Source organism: Myxocyprinus asiaticus, chromosome 6 (assembly GCF_019703515.2).
Source record: "Myxocyprinus asiaticus isolate MX2 ecotype Aquarium Trade chromosome 6, UBuf_Myxa_2, whole genome shotgun sequence".
Lineage (NCBI taxonomy): Eukaryota > Metazoa > Chordata > Actinopteri > Cypriniformes > Catostomidae > Myxocyprinus > Myxocyprinus asiaticus.
Genome location: NC_059349.1, coordinates 2,192,112 through 2,214,822, shown reverse-complemented (window position 1 = coordinate 2,214,822; position 22,711 = coordinate 2,192,112). Strand labels below are relative to the sequence as shown.

Below are 22,711 nucleotides of genomic sequence, written 5' to 3'. Positions count from 1 at the left end.
GGCTTAATTCTTGTATTGTGTTAGTCCCTCTTGTATTGACTGATGACCATGTGTTCTTTTTAGAGCTGATGGAAGTGAAAAAGGAAAGTGAGGAACTGAATGAAGAGGAGAAACATCAGTATCAGAAACATGATTTCAAAACTGAAGAAAAATCTTTTAGAAGAACTCAAAGAACAAAAACAAAAAAATCTGTTACCTGCCATCTATGTGGGAATACTTTTACATGTAAAGAAAATGTTACTAAGCACATGAGAATCCACACTGGAGAGAAGCCTTTCAAATGCCATCAGTGTGGGAAGAGTTTCAGAAAGGCATGCAGTCTCAAAAATCATCTGTCCTTTCATACTGGTGAAAAGTCATACAGCTGTGATCAGTGCGGCAAAACATTTTCTTCTGCATCACTCTTAAGAACACACCGGACAATTCATGCAATTAAGAAGCCTTACTTGTGTTCACTTTGTGGAAAGAGTTTTTCACATCGGCACAGTTTAAAAGAGCACCAGAGAAAACATACTGATGTAAAAGCTCATGTGTGCTCTGAGTGTGGGAAGGCCTTTCACAGACTTTACGAATTGGAACGCCACCAAAGAGTCCATACTGGAGAAAAACCTTACAAGTGTGCACATTGTGGAAAAAGTTTCAGTAATTCAGGGAACCTGAAAACACATGAGAGAGTGCATACTGGAGAGAAGCCACACCACTGCACTTCATGTGGGAAGAGTTTCATAACATCAGGACACCTGAAATCACACGAGAGAGTGCACACTGGAGAGAAGCCGTACCACTGCACTTCATGTGGGAAGAGTTTCACCCAATCAAGCACTCTACTGACTCACAGAAAAAAACATTGTCCAGGGCCATCACAGTGAACAAAGCTTTACTCGCTATGTAAATGAGGTTAAATTCTGAAAAAAAGAAGAAAAAAAAATCAAGATCAATTTCTCTCAAAAGAACAATTACAATTAAGTGGATGAATTGCTTTATAACCTGTTGTACGGATTGAGCTGTAATTCTGTGTAAAGACTGATTTATACTTCTGCTTCGAACCCACGCTGTAGCCTGATGTGCAGCTCTCCAAAAATGTTACAATGCGTGTTGACGCAGACCACAACAACTGTAATTGGTCTGTTTTGGGGTAGCATTGCATTTCTCCAATATTATTTTAAGCTATGCATCATATCACATTGCATTTGGACTTGGTAGCATTGTTTTAATTTTGAGGCATATGCTGTTTTTTATATTCTGTTTTTTATATTCTTTTTATGTTTAATAAAGTTGCAAATGAAAATGTGACAAAAAGACATCTTGTAAAAGCCAGGGCTTTTATATATTTATATTTGATATCAGAATCAGAATCAGCTTTATTGCCAAGTATGCTTACACATACAAGGAATTTTTCTTGGTGACAGGAGCTTCCAGTGCACAACAATACAAAAACAGCAACAAGACATAGATAATAATAAAAAAATAATTAAAAATTGAATAATAAAAAAAATAAAATAGTAATAAATAAAAATTGAATAGAAAATAAAGTATATATAGAATACACAATAGACAATATATACATATATAGATATAGATATAAATATAGATATATGTATGTGTGTGTGTGTATATATACTCACTACTGGTCAAAAGTTTTTAAACAATTACTCATTCTTTATTATAATTTTTTTTATATTTTAGAATAATAGTAAAGTCATCAAAACTATGAATAACATAAATGGAACTATGGGAATTACGTTATGACTAAACAAAATCCAATATAAATCAAAACCGTGTTATATTTTAGCATCTTCAAAGTAGTCACCCACTTGTCTACTCTTGACATTTACTCAACTAACTTCTTGAGGTATCACCCTGGGATGCTTTTTAAACAGTATTGAAGGAGTTCCCATCTATATGCTGGGCACTTATTGGCTGCTTTTCTTTAATATTTGGTCCAAGTCATCAATTTAATTTTTTTTTTTTTATTTTGTATAAAATTTTAGTTTTATAATGAAATAAATTAATATGGTGGCACAACAAATTTCAAACATTTAAGCATATGCCTACAAATCAAAAGATTTTTAAGATCATGAGAAACATTTCAGTCTAGTGTTTCAAAACTTTTGACCGGTAGTGTATAAATACATACACACACACACACACACACACACACACACACACACTCATACATACACATATACACATACGTAGTGCAAATCTAATACAAATCTGTTATATACAGTGCAAGGGAATGTAATGGCAGAAGAGGTTGGATGTGTTGGATAAATATAAAAAGACTAAACTGTGTATTGCACATAATTATTGCTCAGTGGGGCAATTTTAACTGTTCATGAGATGGATAGCCTGAGGGAAAAAACTGTTCCTGTGCCTGACGGTTCTGGTGCTCAGAGCTGTGAAGTGTCGGCCAGAAGGCAACAATTCAAAAAGGTAGTAGGCAGGGTGAGTGGGGTCCAGAGTGATTTTTCCACACTCTGGAAGTGTATAGTTCTTGAAGGGAGGGCAGGGGGCAACCAATAATCCTCTTAGCAGTCCGAACTGTCCTTTGTAGTCTAATAATATTTGATTTCGTAGCTGAACCAAACCAGACAGTTATTGAAGTGAAGAGGACAGACTCAATGACTGCTGAGTAGAACTGTATCAGCAGCGCCTGTGGTGAAGTGGGTCTCCCACTTCAGGTCCTGTGAGATGGTAGTGCCCAGGAACCTGAATGACTCCACTGCTGCCACAGTGCTGTTTAGAATGGTGAGGAGGGGGGTCAGTGTTGGGGTGATCCTCCTAAAGTCCACATTCATCTCCACCGTTTTGAGCGTGTTCAGCTCAAGGTTGTTTTGACTGCACCAGACAGCCAGCTGTTTAACCTCCCTTCCGTATGCAGACACATCGTCATCTCGGATGAGGCCGATGACAGTGGTGTCATCTGAAAACTTCAGGAGCTTGACAGAGGGGTCCTTGGCGATGCAGTCATTTGTGTACAGGGAGAAGAGTAGTGGGTAGAGCACACATCCCTGGGGGGCACCAGTGCTGATTGTACAGGTGCTGGAAGTGAATTTCCCTTGTCTCACAAGCTGCTGCCTGTCCGTCAGAAAGCTGGTAATCCACTGACAGATAGACATGGGAACAGAGAGTTGGTGTAATTTATTCTAGAGTATAGCTGGGATGATGGTGTTGAAAGCCGAACTGAAGTCCACAAAAAGGATCCTTGCATATCCCTGGTCTGTCCAGATGTTGCAGGATATGATGCAATCCCATGTTGACTGCATCATCCACAGACCTGTTTGCTCGATAAGCAAATTGAAGGGGATCTAGAAAGGGTCCAGTGATGTCCTACAGGTGGGCCAACACCAGTCTCTCAAATGATTTCATGACCACAGACGTCAGGGCGACAGCTCTGTAGTCATTAAGTCCTGTGATTTTTGGTTTCTTTGGGAATGATGATTGAGCATTTGAAGCAGTATGGGACTTCACACTGCTCCAGTGATCTATTGAAAATCAGTGTAAAGATGGGGGCCAGCTGGTTAGCATAGGATCTAAGACACATGGGTAAACACCATCTGGGCCTGAAGCTTTCCTAGTCTTTTGTTTCTGAAAAACATGGCACACTTCCTCTTCACAGATCTTAAGTGCAGGATGAGTATCAGGAGGGGGTTTGCAGGAGGTGTTGGTGTTTGTGTGAAGTGAATGTCAGAGCGGGTGTTGGGTGTGAGATTGAGCCTTTCAAATCTACAGTAGAACACATTCAGGTCGTCAGCCAATTGCTGGTCCACCACAGGCTTGGGGGTAGGAGTCCTGTAATTCGTAAGTTGTTTCATGCTACACTGATGCAGGGTTGTTAGCTGAAAACTTGTTTTTCAGCTTCTCAGAGTGTCTTCTTTTAGCCACTCTGATTCCCTTATTCAGTGTGTTCCTGGCCTGATTGTACAAGACTTTATCCCCACCCTTGTAAGCATCCTCTTTGGCCTGACAAAGCTGCCTGAGCCCTGCTGTAAACCATGGTTTGTCGTTGTTGAACGTTAAATAAGTCCTAGTAGGAATGCATATATCCTCACAGAAACTGATATATGACGTCACAGTATCTGTAAGCTCATCCAGGTCGGTGGCTGCAGCCTCAAAAACACTCCAATCTGTGCAATATATATTTGATATGTGAGTGACACAATATTTGTTGTATTCTACTCTACAATGTTTTGACCATATGTTTGACAGTATGATAAAAAGTGCACAATCATTTCAGAAGTTATGAGAACAGAACACTTATTGTGTTAGCAGATTAAAAAGCATCTGTTAAGAGTGAAATTGCCTATATGCATTGTAAAGTGCTGCGTCTAAGCATTAAAACAACACCCATTATATGCTGGTCAAGGAAGTAGTTCTTATTTGTTTTTTTCCCAGCACCAAGCATCAGAAGTATGCCAAAAGATTTATACGTACTATGTATTATGATTTTAGCAACTCAAGAGCAAGCATACAGTATATGACTGATTTATTTGTATGTACCAACATGTTGCAATACTTTGATGAACTTGTTATTAATGATACAATAATGCAATAAACAAGTTGGAATCCATGAATTACATTGCTTTTGTTTATTTTTGAAATTTATAATTAATACCTTGTATAACTTTTATGATTTCAAACTCGATTACACTTCCAAGCGCTTGAGGCCAAAGCTGTTTCTGAAGTTTTCATTTGTTCACTCTTTTACTCATTCACTGTTTCCTATAAAGTGAATGGCAATGAGTGCACTATATTGGCAAGGAGTGAACAAAACAAGTGAGCAATTTTGTTTGCTTATGAATGCACAGAGCATCGCAGAAACTTTGTGACATATATACAGTACTTTAATATAACATGTACCTTACTTTGGTAATAATAGTGCACTACAAAGTAGGGTTGCGCGGTATACCGGTACTAATAAAATATCACAATACCAAAATATTTAAAATGGTGCAATATCATCCAGTTGTTAATTTCGGTACCATATTAAAGTATGCTGCCATTAGCAAAATGTAATGTAAGAGTTTTGACCCAGCATCAGTGTGGAGAGGCCTGAAAGACATTACTAACTACAAGACACCACCCCCCAACAATGTAGGGAATCAACAACTGGCTGATGACCTGAATGTGTTTAAATGTAGATTTGAAAAGCCCAGTCTCACACAAACAACAACACCTCCTGCAACCATCCTCCTCCCCCCTCCTGCTACTCAACCTACACTTAAGATCTGTGAAGAGGATATGCTGGGACTTCCAGAAACAAAAGACAAGGAAAGCACAGGGCCCATATGGTGTTTCACCCACTTGTCTAAAATCCTGTGCTGACCAGCTGGCCCCCATCTTCACACAATTCTTCAACAGATCTCTGGAGCAGTTTGAAGTTCCCTGCTGCTTCAAATGCTCCACCATCATCACTGTCTTAAAGAAACACAAAATTACAGGACTTCATGACTACAGACCCATCTCTCTGATGTCTGTGTTCATGAAGTCATTTGAGAGACTGGTGTTGGCCTACCTGAAGGATATCACTGGACCCTTTCTGGATCCCCTTCAATTTGCTTATCGAGCAAACAGGTCTGTGGATGATGCAGTCATCATGGGATTGCATCATATCCTGCAACATCTGGAGAGACCAGGGATATATGCAAGGATCCTTTATGTGGACTTCAGTTCGGCTTTCAGCACCATCATCCCAGCTATTCACCGGACTAAATTAAACCAAATCTCTGTTCCCACCTCGATCTGTCAGTGGATCACCAGCTTTCTGACAGATAGGGAGCAGTTAGTGAGACTGGTGAAATTCACTTCCAGCACCTGTATGATCAGCACTGGTGCCCCCGCAGGGATGTGCGCTTTCCCCACTACTCTTCTCCCTGTACACAAATGACTGCACTGCCAAGGACCCCTCTGTCAAGCTCCTGAAGTTTGCAGACGACACTACTGTCATCGGCCTCATCCAGGATTATGATGAGTCTGCATACAGAAGGGGGGTTGAATAGCTGGCTGTCTGGTGCAGTCAAAACAACCTTGAGCTGAACACACTCAAAACAGTGGAGATGAGAGTGGACTTCAGGAGGAACACCCCAGCATCGACCCCACTCACCATTTTGAACAGCACTGTGGCAGCAGTGGAGTCATTCAGGTTCCTGGGCTCTACCATCTTACAGGACCTGAAGTGGGAGACACACACTAACTCCATTGTGAAAAAGGCCCAGCAGAGGTTGTACTTCCTTCGCCAGCTGAGGAAGTTCAACCTGCCACGGACGCTGCTGATACAGTTCTACTCCGCAGTCATTGAATCTGTCCTCTGCACTTCAGTAACTGTCTGGTTTGGGTCAGCTATGAAATTGGACATCAGAAGACTACAAAGGACAGTTCAGACTGCTGAGCAGATTATTGGTTGCCCCCTGCCCTCCCTTCAAGAACTGTAAACTTCTAGAGTGAGGAAAAGGGCTGGAAAAATCACTCAGGAACCCACTCACCCAGCCCACTACCTTTTTGAACTGTTGCCTTCTGGCCGGCGCTACAGAGCACCAGAACTGTCAGGCACAAGAACAGTTTTTTCCCTCAGGTTATCCATCTCATGAACAGTTAAAATGGCCCCACTGAGAAATAATTATGTGCAATACACAGTTTAGTCTTTATTATATTTATCCAACATATCCTACCACTTTTGCCATTACATTACGTTGCACTATCTGTATATAACAGATATGTATTTGTGTGTGTGTGTGTGTGTGTGTATATATATATATATATATACACACACACACACACACTACCGGTCAAAAGTTTTGAAACACTTACTCATTCTTTATTATAATTTTTTTTCTTCACATTTTAGAGTAATAGTAAAGTCATCAAAGCTATGGAATAACATAAATGGAATTATGTCGTGACTAAACAAAATCCCAAATAAATCAAAACTGTGTTATATTTTAGCATCTTCAAAGTAGTCACCCTTTGCCTAGAATTTGCAGACATGTACTCTTGACATTTTCTCAACCAACTTCTTGAGGTATCACCCTGGGATGCTTTTTAAACAGTATTGAAGTAGTTCCCATCTATGTTGGGCACTTATTGGCTCCTTTTCTTTATTATTTGGTGCAAGACATCATTTCAAAAACTTTTTTTTAAATTAAATTTTAGTTTTATAATGAAATAAATTAATATGGTGGCACAATTATATTTTTGTCTACAAAACAAATTTCAAACATTTAAGTATACGCCTAAAGATCAAAATATTTTTAAGATTATGAGAAACATTTCAGTCAAGTCAAAACGTTTGATCGGTAGTGTATATATACACTGGCGGCCAAAAGTTTGGAATAATGTACAGATTTTGCTCTTATCTTAATAGGCTGCCTGTGCCTGTTACTCGGTTCTGAACGCAGGAGCCCTGCACATATTATCCAAATCGCCTCCGTAGCACCCCAACAGTGCCTGATAATCATGTCTGTCTTCAGGGTTAAGTAGTAACAAACAGTTCAGAGCATCCTCTGCAAGGCACATCGCTAATTCCTCCGACCAGCCTCCAGCATGAGCTAACAGTTCAAATTGAAAATGAAAAGCTTCCCAGTCAGCTTTACCTGAGAATTTGAGTCTGAACAGCCACCATATTTGTTGACATCTGAAGACGGCTCGACTCAGGCAGTGGAAACCCGGCGTCAGCGGCCATCCTTCTTGCAGCCTCTCTCACGTGAGCCCTCTGTGATTCCAGACATTCTCCGCCCACAGCAAACTGATCAGCTGCCCACGCCTAAGCACCCAGAGCCTCATGAAACATCCCATCTGTATTCAGCTCAGATTTAACTTTCTCCCTGCTCTGCTCCCACATAGTGCCACCGTGACGCTAATGAATCACGCAAACCGGTCAAGATCAATTGTTTACTTCTGACACCAATGTAGCATTCACAGGAAGCACTCAGAGACTCAAATTCACTTCAGAATTTATTAACATGGGCACCTGTGTGCACTTTCTGTACACTTGTTGGTGAGAACTGCGTGCTAAAACTCACACACACCACTTTTATAACCCTCAAAAGCCTCACCCCCCCAGAGGACCCAAGAAAACTCTTAAACAGATATACAGAACATAAGCACAACTCTTCTGGTTTGCTATAGTATAATGTATGTACAGTACACAGAGTTTTTATACAGGAATGTGCAAATGTAATTGTTTAAATGGGTATGGTTTTGTAGAGGTAGTTGTCTAAATCTGAAAAATAAAATGTAAAAATAGTGATTTTTCATATTGAACATGTTTGCAGAGGTAGTAGTATAAATTTGAAAAATAAAATGTAAAAATAGTAACTTTAAATGTTTAACACATGGGTTTGTATAAGTTGCATGTCTAAATATGATTTTTTTACCTGCCCATGTATTGCACCATACTTTATACTTGTATACTGTATTGCACTAAACTGTAATATACTGTACCAAGGCTTTGATAAACATCATGTGAATAAGTCTTTTAGATGCTTTGTCTATGACGGGAAGTTCCGTGCATCTGTGGTTGAAAAAAAATGAAGTAGCTTAAATGTAACAAGCTACTTTAGGCGTGTAGCTTGTAGTGTAACTTGCTACTTTCTCTGAAGTGCAGCTTTTAGCTTAGCTTAGCTAATTTTTTTGTTGAGTAGTTTGTAGCTTAGCTTGCTAAATGTTTTGAGTAGCTTGCCCAAAAAGGTGAGGTGCCTTTTATATACAGTTGTGCTCAAAAGTTTGCATACCCTGGCAGAAATTGTGAAATTTTGGCATTGATTTTGAAAATATGACTGATCATGCAAAAAAAACTGTCTTTTATTTAAGATGGGTCGGATTATCCAATGGGCATTATGGGCACGGGCCCAGGGGCCCATGCGCACTTGAGGCCCAAGCGAGGGGAAGAAACATTTTCTTTATTTCTTTCTTTTCTTTTTTTACATTGCTGATAACAGAGGGCAATGTCTGGTTGGGCCAAACAATTTTAAAAAAGACGCGCGCCACCTTATGTCTGCAGTGGCGTATGCTGTAGGGCGTGTGGCTCCTGAAAGTAACTTTTGACACATTTGACCCGAGTTCAAATCCTTTCCTCGCTGAGCACATTAATAAGTATGGACAGAATGGTAGGGGCAGCACATCCTATCTTTCATCCACTATATGCGAGGACTTGATTCAGCAAATGGGCGACAAAGTGAAAGCTACCATAGCTGCAGAGATACAGCAGGCAAAGTATTTTTCTGTGATTGTGGACTCTACTCCTGACCTGTCACATACTGAACAGCTGACATTCATTTTTAGATTTGTGAGTAAAGAGGGGAAAATAATCGAACGATTTGTTGGCTTTGAACCAATTGAGAGTTACACAGGAGAGAGTCTGGCTGACACTGTAATGGCTATGCTTGACAGTTTAAGCTTAGATATCGCAAACTGCAGGGGCCAGGCATACGATAATGCAAGCAATATGTCGGGGCGTTATAACAGGCTGCAGGCTCACTTGAAGAATAAAAATCCATTAATCCATTACATACCCTGCGCAGCACATTCTCTCAATTTGGTGGGTGTCAACAGTATAGAAGGCAGCTGTCAAGATGCAAGTCAGTTCTTTGACCTCATGCAGTCCCTATATGCGTTTTGTGCAGGTTCCACTCATAGATGGAACAGATTCTTTAATAATGCAGACATCAAGGTAGACATGACATTGAAATCACTGTCATCAACACGTTGGAGTTGCTGTGCAGATGCATCTAAAGCCCTTTGTGGGAATTATGCACAAATCAGAGATATACTTCAGAGCATATCGTCTGATACAAGAGAAAAGTACTGAAGTGCACCGCAGCACTGTGCTCAAAACTGGGCACTCTTGACGTAATTTATGGCACAGTTTTGGCACTGTGTCTTAAGCAGTTTCAAAGTGACAAGTGAGGCATTACAAAAGACCAACATGGATCTGATGACTGCAATTTGTCTGTTTGAGTCTTTGAGATCATGGGTTGTATCACTTCGAGACCAATTTGACCATTTTGAAAGATCTGCAAAGAAAGTTCCCGGTGTGTGCCAGTCATTTAAAGATGAACTGCAGCGGGCCAAAAAGCGCAAAGCATTTTCAGATGAATCTACAGAGCATGAAGTAACTCTGAAAGGCCGGGAGCATTACCAGGTAGAAACATTCAATGTCATTATTGAAAAGCTAGTTAGCTGTTTAGACCATAGAGTGGATGCATACCGGAACATTAATAACAGGTTTGGGATTCTACTGAACATGGAATCTGAGGATTTGACGAATGTTTGTAAACAGGCTGATGCACTCTGCGCTTCATATCATTCTGATTTAGATCAGAACCTCGCAGAAGAAATTATCCAGTTCAGATGCTTCATAGAGAGCGAGCAGGATAAGTCTCCTCAAAAACTGCTGCAGATGCTCTTGAAACATAATCTGCAATCAGCTTTCCCCAATGTGTTTGTAGCCCTACGTATTTTTTTGACATTGCCGGTTACAAACTGTGAAGGACAAAGATCATTTTCACAGATGGCAAGAATTAAAAATGAACTCAGAACAACGCAAATGCAACAGCACCTCAGTGCACTGTCACTGATGGCCATAGAATCTCAGCAGGTCAGGGACTTGAAATTTGATGACATTGTAGCTGAGTTTGTTAACAGGAAAGCCAGGAAGAAGTCTTTCTAAGGGCAAGAGAGCCCGAGAGGAGGAGAGAGACAGACAGAGGGCCCCTGAGAGACAGAGCTGAGGAGGAGAGAGACAGACAGGAAGGAATCATTAACAGGTGTGTGTTTGTGTGTTTGTGTGTGAGTTACACTATGCAGGGAAATGTCTTGATATTGTTGCTGCTGGTCCAGGAAAGCATTGTTGCAATCATGTGGTGTAAATCCTGTATGATGGAGAATATCTACAGGTGTTGATATTGTCCTTCAGGTTGTGATCATAGGTTGTAACCTGTCAGTGTAAATCCTGTATAAGCTAGAGGTGTTTCCAACAAATAGTAGCCTATAATTCAAAACCTTGATTGTGCGCACGTGTGTGTGTGTGTGTTTGGGGTGGGGGGTGGGCTACAAGACATTGTGCCTAAGGGCCTCTGGAATCTTAATCCGGGCCTGTATTTAAGGCTAGTGATCATATGAAGCCATTTATTATGTTTGGAGAGGGGTCAACAAGTATTGACACTAATTGCAATTTAAAAAGCCACAGGTGTGGGAAATTAACCTTTAATTGCCATTTAAACCTGTGTGTGTCACCTTGTGTGTCTGTAACAAGGCCAAACATTCAAGGGTATGTAAATTTTTGATCAGGGACATTTGGGTGATTTCTGTTATCATTATGATTTAAAAAGGAGCCAAACAACTATGTGATAATAAATGGCTTCATATGATCACTATCTTTAAATAAAAGACAGTTTTTTTGCATGATCAGTCATATTTTCAAAATCAATGACAAAATTTCACAATTTCTGCCAGGTTATGCAAACTTTTGAGCACAACTGTATGTGAGTGAGTGAGCGTGCAACAAGCTGTGTCCTCAAAAAATCCTTCCCCTGGACATGTACAACTGCTGAATTACAGCATGCGAAGCACAGAGGCGCATGTGTTGTTCACTCTGGTGTGCATAGACACAAAATTAATCACAATTAATAATTGTGATGATGCAAGTTGATGACGTAAAAGCACCAGGGTTTGACAGAATCATATGAGTCTGAAACCAGACCAATGCTGCAGGGGGTGCCGGGAACAATTGCGCTGGGATTCGGACCACAGAAAACATGCCCAGTGTGAAAACCACCTAAGTGAATTATCCAGAAATATTCTGAGTTATATAATAAGGTGTGGGAATTGGGGAAATTGCCTAGTTGCTGGAAGGAAGCTGTAGTTGTACCAGTCCGTATAGCAGGGAAGGAAGGTAGTAACCCAAGTGATTACAGACCAATTGCTTTAACATCTCATGTATGTAAAGTGATGGAAAAAATTATCAATCAAAGGTTAACATATTGTATGGAAACTAAAGGATATATCTTAAATGATCAAAGTGGATTTAGAAAAGGTAGAAGTATAATGGATCCAACAGTGTGTTTAGAATATGAAGTAAGGAGAGCACAGATTAACAGGGAAAGCGTAGTGGCAGTATTTTTTGATATTGAGAAAGTGTACAATATGATGTGGAAAGAGAGATTGATACTTAAACTACGAAAAGCAGGAGTCAAAGGAAAAAGGATTAGATGGATTAAATATTTTTTATTTGGTAGATCTATTCAAGTTAAAATTGGGCAGAATTACTCAAAGTATTTGATTGTAGAAAATGGAACACCACAGGGAAGTATAATCAGTCCTTTATTATTTTATATTATGATTAATGATGTGTTTTTAAATATTAAAGAAACAATAGGGTTCTCTCTTTTTGCAGACGATGGAGCGATTTCGAAAAGAGGAAATAATTTAGAATATATTGGTAAGAAAATACAAGAAGCAATTACAAAAGTAGAAAAATGGTTGTATCAATGGGGGTTTAGATTTTCTGTTGATAAAACACAAACAGTATTTTTTTCAAAACGGAAGATTAGCCAGGAGTTAAAATTGAAATTATATGGTCAGGAGGTAGAAAGAGATTCATGCTTTAAGTTTTTGGGGATATGGTTTGACGAAAAACACACATTTAAAATACACATTGAGAATATTATTGATAAGTGCAAAAAAGTACTGAATTTAATTAGATGTTTGGTGGGTAAAGATTGGGGAACTGAGAGGTCGGCTCTGAAAAGTATTTACATTGGACTAGTACGATCAGTTTTGGATTATGGGTGTATAGTGTTTCAATCTGCAGCCAATAGTATGCTGAAAGAATTAGACAAAATTCAATTTCAGGCATTGAGGGTATGTACAGGGGCTATTAGACCAACACTAACCACAGCATTACAGATTGAAATGGGAGAAATGCCTTTAGAACTCAGAAGAATACAACTGTCATTAAATTATTGGGTCAATATACAAGGTCGCAATCAAGAACACCCAGCAAGTGTCACTATAAAACCATGTTGGGGAAAAGAAAAGCTGGAAATTTTGGATGGAAAATACCTAAGATAACAAGAAATGGAAGTAAATAAGACTCCCATTAGTCCAACAGTACCATGGTCAACCTGTAGAAATGACACTGTTAGATAAGGAAAACAAGGATCAGGGGTCTAAACCAAATGCCCAAATAACATATAAGTGCTTTCATGATAATTATTATTATCTCCATATTATGTCCATATTCAGATGCATCGAAAAATATAGAAAACAAATAAGGTGTGGCATTCACGGTTCTAGATTTCAATATTCAGGTTAATAAAATAATCTCAGATAATCTTTCAGTGTACACTGGAGAAATGGTAGCAACCTTAATGGCTTTACAGCGGGTTGAGGAAAAAAGACGGTGCCTTTTTACAGTAAAGTGTCGCTTTCACTATACTGGGGTGTTAGGAGCACCCACAAAAACCGCATATGTGTGTTGATGAATGAATTATGATTTATTTTGAATGTTTTACATTTTTAATGCAGTATCTGAAAGCGACAGAGTTAAATCTCAGTCAGGAGACACAGTGCATTTACACTAAGAATAACGTGATTTGATCCCGACCCACACTCCTAACCAGCAGGTGGCGGTAATGCACCTTTCGTTGTATTCCAACCGTCATAAAACAATAAGAAGAAAAAAAGAAAACGATAATCCAGAAGAATATTAGCGCTGTTAGTTTGTTTATACTCCTTCCGAGCATTAGACAATAGACAACGGCATGGTCGGAAATATAAAGTTCGAATATCCAACATCAGACTTTAACTCAATGTAATCCGGACTAACTACAGTTTAAGCAGCGCGATACTTACATAGTGCGTATATAAGTATGGAAGTTCATCCGTAAAAATCCCGCGAATATCATCATTCTAAACGTGAAGAAGACTTGTTTCAACACGAACAGGAATAACTCCAGGTGTTACAACTGAGATCTGCGTGATAAATCATTGTAAAATGATGTTTATTAAAGAAGAGAGTGAGGACACGAGTTATCCAGAACCATGCAGTTCAAATGCCATGAAAGATGAAGATACTGAGGAACAAAGAGGTTTGTGTTCATTCTTCATTATTGTCTGTTGATAAAAGTTAGGGTTGAAAAATACATCTAAAAGTTACTGCGTAAATCGTTTTCTAACAATGGATGCAATGCGGTGTTAGAATATATTCATGAATTATCACCGTCATGACACAAATTCAACTTGTCTGAAGGATTATTTAAATTTCAGCGTCGAAAGAAATATTCAGATTTTCGTAACAGTTTGCCGTTTATAAGTGCAATATTTGTTTTGAGTAGTTTTGTGTTCCTGAATTCAGCATTTACTGAAGTACAGTTGAAGTCAGAAGTTTACATACACTTAGGTTGAATTAATTAAAACTCATTTTTTAACAACTACAGATTTTATATTAACAAACAGTAATTTTGGCAAGTCGTTTAGGACATCTACTTTGTGCATGACAGAAGTAATTTTTTCCAACAATTGTTTACAGACAGATTGTTTCACTTTTAGTTGACTACATCACAATTCCAGTGGGTCAGAAGTTTACATTCACTACGTTAACTGTGCCTTTAAGCAGCTTGGAAAGCCTTTAGACAATTAGCCAACTAGCTTCTAAAAGGATGTGTACTGAATTGGAGGTGTACATGTGGATATATTTTAAGGCCTACCTTAATGGGAAAATCAAAAGAAATCAGCCAAGACTTCAGAAAAAAATTGTGGATCTCCACAAGTCTGGTTTATCCTTGGAAACAATTTCCAAATGAGTGAAGGTACCACGTTCATCTGTACAAACAATAGTACACAAGTATAAACACCATGGGACCACGCAGCCATCGTACCGCTCAGGAAGGAGATGCATTCTGGCTCCTCGAGATGAACATAGTTTGGTGTGAAAAGTGCAAATAAATTCCAGAACAACAGCAAAGGACCTTGTGAAGATGCTGGAGGAAACAGGTAGACAAGTATCTATATCCACAGTAAAATGAGTCCTATATCGACATAACCTGAAAGGCTGCTCAGCAAGGAAGAAGCCACTGCTCCAAAACCGCCATAAAAAAGCCAGACTACAGTTTGCAAGTGCACATGGGGACAAAGATCTTACCTTTTGGAGTAATTTCCTCTGGTCTAATGAAACAAAAATTGAACTGTTTGGCCATAATGACCATCCGTTATGTTTGGAGGAAAAAGGGTGAAGCTTGCAAGCCGAAGAACACCATCCCAACTGTGAAGCATGGGGGTGGCAGCATCATGTTGTGGGGGTGCTTTGCTGCAGGACTTTACAAAATAGATGGCATCATGAGGAAGGAAAATAATGTGGATATATTGAAGCAACATCTCAAGACATCACCAATGAAGTTAAAACTCGGTCACAAATGGGTCTTCCAAATGGACAGTGACACAAAGTATACCTCCAGAGTTGTGGCAAAATGGTTTAAGGACAACAAATTCAAGGTTTTGGAGTGGCCATCACAAAGTCCTGACCTCAATCTGATAGAAAATTTGTGGGCAGAACTGAAAAAGCATGTGCAAGCATGGAGGCCTACAAACCTGACTCAGTTACACCAGTTCTATCTGGAAGAATGGGCCAAAATTCCAGCAATTTATTGTGAGAAGCTTGTGGAAGGCTACCCAAAATGTTTGACCCAAGTTAAACAATTTAAAGGCAATGCTACCAAATACTAACAAAGCGTATGTAAACTTCTGACCCACTGGGAATGTGATGAAAGAAATAAAAGCTGAAATAAATAATTCTCTCTACTATTATTCTGACATTTTACATTCTTAAAATAAAGTAGTGATCCTAAATGACCTAAGACAGGGAAGGTTTTGTACGATTAAATGTAGGGCTGGGCGATAAAACGTATCGATATTTATCACGATAAACAAACTCCACAAGATCGATGATAAGCTTTTGAGTAATTTTCTATATTTAGCCTGTGCTCTGCATCTAGATGTAGATGATCAGGTGCGTTGCTAAAAACACAAGCAGTTCGGCTTTCTTATCCTACGTTTCCACTGGTGTGTGGTGAGCGAGCGCTTTCAGTTCCTTCCTATGGAAGCCGAGCGTTACGCTCGCTAGGTGGATTGTAGAATTGACAGCAGCACGGGGCAAGCGGTTCCCTAGCGTTGGGAGTAGCTTTGAGCAGATTTCTTCAGCGTCAGTGGAAACGCAGCCTCAGATTGTATGAAGTTGCTTATGTCCCCGCTACGCCAGTCACCGCGTTCCGGGTCCAGACCCCGGATTGATTCCATCCTGACTGCAAGACATCATGATGACGTTTGCGCCCTCATCGTCTCTAGTGAGCAGCACGACAAAACAACAGTGCTGATTACATCATATCTGATCTTTCTGTGCTGTATTCTTGAATATATTTCACTAGCACTGAAACCCGCTTCACTGATGACCTGTCCCGCTCCGCATGCATTGCCTCTTTTCCCTGGATGTGAGTAGACATGAGGCGTGTTTCCAGTGCGCCTTTAGACAATAAAGTATTTTCTTTCTAAATTTAGTTTTATTAATCAGCATGTTACAAGCCTTTAATAATAAACAAATAGATTTCTGTTCTAATTTTGTGAAATTATTCAGATGTCATTATCTCTGACATGGATGAAAGACAAAACAATTACTAGTTGGTAGCCTAGTCTTTCTCACTTTAATGAAAATATAAAAATGGTCCATTCAGACTTTTACATTTTCTAAAGTTTCTCTCAGGAGATACCCCTGACCCCCCATACAGTATCATTCCTCAGTCACAATGGCTTATATGCCCCCATACTTGGATATCTGAATGTAAAGAAATATGAAAATAATTTGAATGTAAAAAATCTTAACATTCATATCCAACTGCACAAGATTGATAAACTCTATAAAATATTGTAATATTTTAATAGAAGTTCCCTCAGACCCCACTGCTTTGGCTGTCTCTGGTCCCCCAACGCAGTTTTGTATAGACTATTTGACTGTTTAGGATTTTTTTTTCTCTTCTTCTGCCAACTTGGAAATTAAAAAAAAATTGCAATGTGCAAATGTGAATGAATAACGTGATAAATATCGATATCGAATGATATGAAAAAGAATATCGTGATAATATTTTTGACATAACGCCCAGCCCTAATTATATGTCAGGAGTTATGAAAAACTTATAAATATATTTGGCTAAGGTGCATGTAAACTTCTGACTTCAAATGTACGCCATTCTGTTATGTCCCATTATTTGTGTCTATTTATACTCTTACCTTGTTTTATATTCCGTGTCTCCCTGTAATATTCTGTGTGCAATTGTTTCTCCTATCACCAAAAAAAAAAAAAACCTTGTGTGCTTGAACATCATTCTGATTCTGAATGAACATTGTTGGAGCCAACTTTATTTGCTAGTAAATGACACAGAGACTTCATGTGCCCAGGCTTTTTACAATAGTGACATATCACTTCTGTCAACTGACTGAATAGGTGTACAGACTTTCCCACAAATGGGGTTCTCTCAGAACTAGGCTGAGTTTGTTCTATATTTTCAGCAGCTTTCTTCAGCTCAGGAAACTGCTTGCTTCCTACCACAGAAGACCTACATTTCCAGGGCTCCTTATGGATAAGAGCATTTCTGCTGCCTTTCTCTGCTCTCTAACCTGTTGCTACATTAAATGAACCTAAACATAATGAGGTACACTGTCTTTAAACTGCTTAAGTAGAATACATTTTCGCAAATCCTGAAAGGTATGCACCTCACAGGCTTGCAGCCACTTATCAAAAACCAGTTCCGGCTGCCTGGCGAGATCTACATAGGTCTGACCTACCTCAGCTTTCTGGTCCAAAAGTGCTGCCTATATGCCTCTGGCACAAGTACATAGGCCTTCTTTACAGTGTTGTAATCTGCAGTTTTAGCAAATCCAAGTGCAATAAAACGTTTCACTGGCATTATGCTCAAAGGTTTCAAAACAAAAAAGTCAGGAGATTCTGGACAAAAACAAGGCATTATTTTGAAACATTTAGAAAGTTCAAAGTGACTATCATACTTGCGCTAGGGCTGGGCGATATGGCAACAAAAATTAAATCTCAATATTTCTTAGCTAATAGACAGTAATCGATATATATCTCGATCCTGATGAACTGATATAAACCTGTGCTCTCTCACAAGAGATTCCTTGCAGCTAATCAGAATGGACTTTCTGCCAGCTCTTGCTATTGTGCTGCAAAATGCATCATGTTTATGATGAATGGTGTGTAGGGCTGAAATGATTAGTCGACGTTATCGACAGCGTTGTCAAAAAAAATTGACAAATTTCCATTGTCGAATAGTCGTTTGATGTCATTTAACGTAACGTGAGATAATTTGAAATTGTAATGATGACGCGCGAGAGGAGCGCTGCAGCTTGAGTGTCTTATAGAAACGCAGCTCACAGTCCAGACACACTCCAAAGTTGGTGTAGATCGCAAAGTATGAGGGAATTATACAGAAATACCAACAAATTAAATACAGAAGCAGTGTCGTTGTGAAATAAAGCAGCCCGAAATGTCATTTTGTCATTGTGCTGGAGCAAAACTAGCATGTCAGAGCATCTAAAAAGAAAACATCTTGGCAATATATCTTTATTTAATCATTTATTATAGTTAAAAAAAAAATACAGAAGCGTGACATCTAAATAAGCACAAACTCCATAACTTCAACGAGTCGTGTGAGTTGACCCAATCTGAGCGGGAGTCTGGAGCGGGAGAGATTGAAAGTTCAGCCGGCTGATGCGCACTCTAACACAGGGACACTCATCTCTCACACCCGCTGTCTGCGGCTTGCGACGTATTGCATCATTATATAGCCTTATCATGAATAAAGCGGTGAGGGGGCGTAGGTAGCTCAGTGGTAAAAGACACTAGCTACCACCCCTGGAGTTCGCTAGTTCGAATCCCAGGGCGTGCTGAGTGACTCCAGCCAGGTCTCCTAAGCAACCAAATTGGCCCGGTTGCTAGGGCGTGTAGAGTCACATGGGGTAACCTCCTTGTGGTCGCTATAATGTGGTTCGTTCTCAGTGGGGCGCATGATGTGTTGAGTGCGGATGCCGCGGTGGATGGCGTGAAGCCTCCACACGTGCTATGTCTCCATGGCAACGCGCTCAACAAGCCACGTGATAAGTTGCGCGGGTTGATGGTCTCAGACGTGACCCGCCACCCGGATTGTGGTGAATCACTACGTGACCACGAGGACTTAAAAGCGCACTAGGTTTTCAAATTCCAAATTGGTTGAAAAAGGGAAAAAAAATAAAAACTCTCTTCTCTATTAAGAAAAGAGAGTTTGTTTGTTTTTTAGTTAAAATGGACAGAAATCAAGTGAACCAAAAGGTGAAACAGTAGTCGTAGCCCATTATACACTCCAGCAAAATACTATGATTTTTACCCATTTATTTATCTAAAACAAGATATTTACTTTAGGAGCTATTCTGCAGAAGATATAAACATTTATTTTCAGAGAATGTTGAATATAATCTTATATAGGTGTAGTTTACTGCACTGACAGAAATATAAACAAGTGAAAAAAATACACTTATACACAAAATGCTAACATTCAAGATATATTCTCTGAATTTAAGTTTGAAATATGTTGCGTTTCAGATAAATGTATATTGTTAAGGATGTTTAGATATTTTTAAATGGAAAATGACAAACATTTGATAACAGTATGGCTTTTGTGCAGTGAATGTTTTTACTGAATTAAAACCTTGAGGATTTGTATTGTTTTTTATCTCCTGTAATTCAATGAAGGTCATTAAGAGGTATTTTTTAAAGATGCTTTCATCCTCTTTATTGTTAGTAAGCACGTTTAATACAATCTCTTGTCAAGTCAAGGAACATGCTGAATAGTCGGTTGAGAGCTAATCATTAATCGTTGCAATAATCGGATGGATAATCGATTATCAACATAATCATTAGTTGCAGCCCTTATGGTGTGTGGGCATTCCATGGACATAAAGTCTGAGGCTGATACTTTAAACTTCAGCATTAAGCAAGTTTAAATCTTCTTGAAACTTCCTTGTCCTCATTTTAATGTTTAGTGTTTTACAATGTTTGTTTTTTGTGAGTTTTAGAAAAAACTAAAACATATGAGGGAGCAAAATAAATCAGTCACCTTTTATTTAAACCCATTTACAAACACATTGATATCATTACATATTTTATTACTATTTATATTCATGTCATGATTAAATTAAAAGAACACACCACAGATTAGGCTTATTTTCTTGTTTTGTAATTAAAAACACTTAAACACTTGATTTTGAATAAATGTTTTAATTAACATATTCATTGTAATGATTTATAAATAGACCACTGGAAAAAACATATCTGTCGAGCACTAATATGAATAGAATATTAGAGGAACTCATCCCACTGTGATGTTTTTCTGAATCTCAGATTTCAGTGTCATAAACTCACCACTTTTAAAACTCTTCACCTAATCATCTAGACATTCACGGACTTTCTAGGCGAAAATAATAATACCTTTGACGTGATCGCCTCTCAGCTTTTGACGCTCTCATTTTTGCGTATAGCACGTGGCTCTAGCGCGCAGCACAGAGGAGACCCTGAAAGCGTGTCATACCTGCGCTAAGGTTTGAGTGCTCAAGATTTCGAAATAGCATAAGCAAGTAGACATAAGACTATTTGTACATGTTCTTTGTTGCAATGCCCTTAATAGACATGATTTGCTAATTTTCCTAGCGTTAGAGACTAAACTAAACGAACTAAACTGTCTCACTGACTGTACAGCCCTGCCCTGGTTGTTTTGCCACTAGTTTGTTTATTTTAGGTGGACGGACGAAACTTTAGGGTGGGCAATGCCTACATGTAGACACTCCTGGATACTGTATCGCATTATTAGGTTTGTATAATAACATGTAATGGTTACAAATGTCTGGAATTGTGCAAATGCGTGATCTTGTAACACTTTGCTTATAAAACCGCTCCGAGAGCACAAATGGTGCATCACGTGTCCCGCTCGAGCACACAGAGGAGCACGTGACCTGTTTACTCTGCAATACACACAGACCATGCATTCTTGTAGTTAAAGCACAGCCTTTTGCTGTGTAATATTGACACATGACCATATCACATTTCTGATGCTTTTTATTGTTTGTGCTGCCCTCAAGGACTGTGAAATGAGTCTTAAGATGTGCTCTTTAGGAAACGCTGGGACCAATTTAAAGGGGCATTCAAATGATCATGATATTCACGATATTGCATAATTTTACATCAGCAAAATTATCGCGATAATATCGTGAGTATTCGATATATCGCCCAGCCCTCACTTACGCTGTTGCTGATTTTCTTGATTATCCCTCCTTGTCTGCCCTAATTTCGCATTGGCTACTTTAAGCTCTACCCATAGCTCTTCCTCCTTCCTTGCTCACAAGTCTGCCTCAAATTCCCTTTCTCACTCTTTCCTAATTTCACCCGTTCGTTCATCTGTTAACCAAAGCTTTAAAGCCAAACAATCAATCAACTGCACTTTCTTCATATCCTCTGAATGGCCTATCTTCATGAAATCGAAGATCTACAGTATTTGAGGCTTAACGAGTTTCACGAGTCGACCCCTAGTGACCTCATTCCAAAAACTCTTCAACACTGAATTCAGTCTTGTTTAAATTCACAAATCACCATTACACAAGACAAAAAGATCAACCAATCAACTTAAACTGAGGAATAAACACACTCAGTTTATGTACAAAACTGTTAATCACAGCGACTTATGAAAAATCACGCTGTGTGTAAACAGATAAATTAGAAGCAAGGTATACAGAATTCTCAAAACTAACACCAGCCAAAGAGAGAAAACCAAAAAAACTCAGCTGAAATAGAATGCAAATATGAAGTGCAACAAATCAGCACAACAAAACTAAGAAAGGAAACCAACTTGCTGAACTTTATACACAAATGCACAAACGTAAGGATCAACAATTTCGGTGAGTCACTAATACACTAACCAGCTTCATTTACAAACAGACGCATTTCACGCACAAACACATTTAATGACCTTTATGCTACCAATCACAAGACAATGGTATGCAACCACCAAAACTAATACAAACGCCACCTCAGACACCCACCACAGGTTGTAATAATATAATCTCAGATGAGCTATCCACTTGTTAAACTAACTCACCAGGGAAACCTAGCTACTCTTACTCAGTTTGTATTTAAATTCCTATCTAACTCGTCCCAACTGCCTCTCATCACCTCTTAATGACCGCACCAGCCAATCAGCTGGCTCCTCCCTTGCAGCCTCTTGTGTCAGTGTATTAGTTATCCCCATCAAAACCCTAACACTACTGACAGTGGTCCAAGGACAGTGTCCTGTCTGGAAAATTTTAATGATGGTTACAGGAGAAATGTGTTACAACACACAGTGTATCGCACCCTATATGGGGCTGCGTAGCCGCAGACCGGTCAGAGTGCACATGATGACCCCTGTCCACTGTCGAAAGCACCTACAATGGACACACGAGCATCGGAACTGGACCTTGGAGCAGTAGAAGGTCGCCTGGTCCGATGAGTCCTTTTTTCTTTTACATCACGTGGACAGCTTTGTATGTGTGCACCATTTACTTGGGGAAGTGATGGCACCAGGATGCACTGCGGGAAGACGACAAGAGGGAGTGTAATGCTCTGGGCAATGTTCTGCTGGGAAAC

General features: G+C 39.2%; 1 protein-coding gene across 4 annotated transcripts in view; it reads left to right on the top strand.

Annotated features, from left to right (window-relative positions):
* The window catches only part of LOC127442885 (gastrula zinc finger protein XlCGF26.1-like), an 80,863-nt gene that overhangs the window by 5,774 nt on the left and 52,378 nt on the right, over positions 1 to 22,711 (top strand). Inside the window, exon 1 of one of the 4 annotated variants that reach the window (XM_051701185.1) lies at positions 13,682 to 14,090. The exons of the other annotated variants lie outside the window; for them this stretch is intronic. Coding sequence (XP_051557145.1) covers positions 13,997 to 14,090 — 94 coding nt within the window. The 5' untranslated portion in view covers positions 13,682 to 13,996. Of the gene's footprint in view, positions 1 to 13,681; positions 14,091 to 22,711 lie in introns of those variants that run through there. 4 annotated transcript variants of the gene reach the window in all.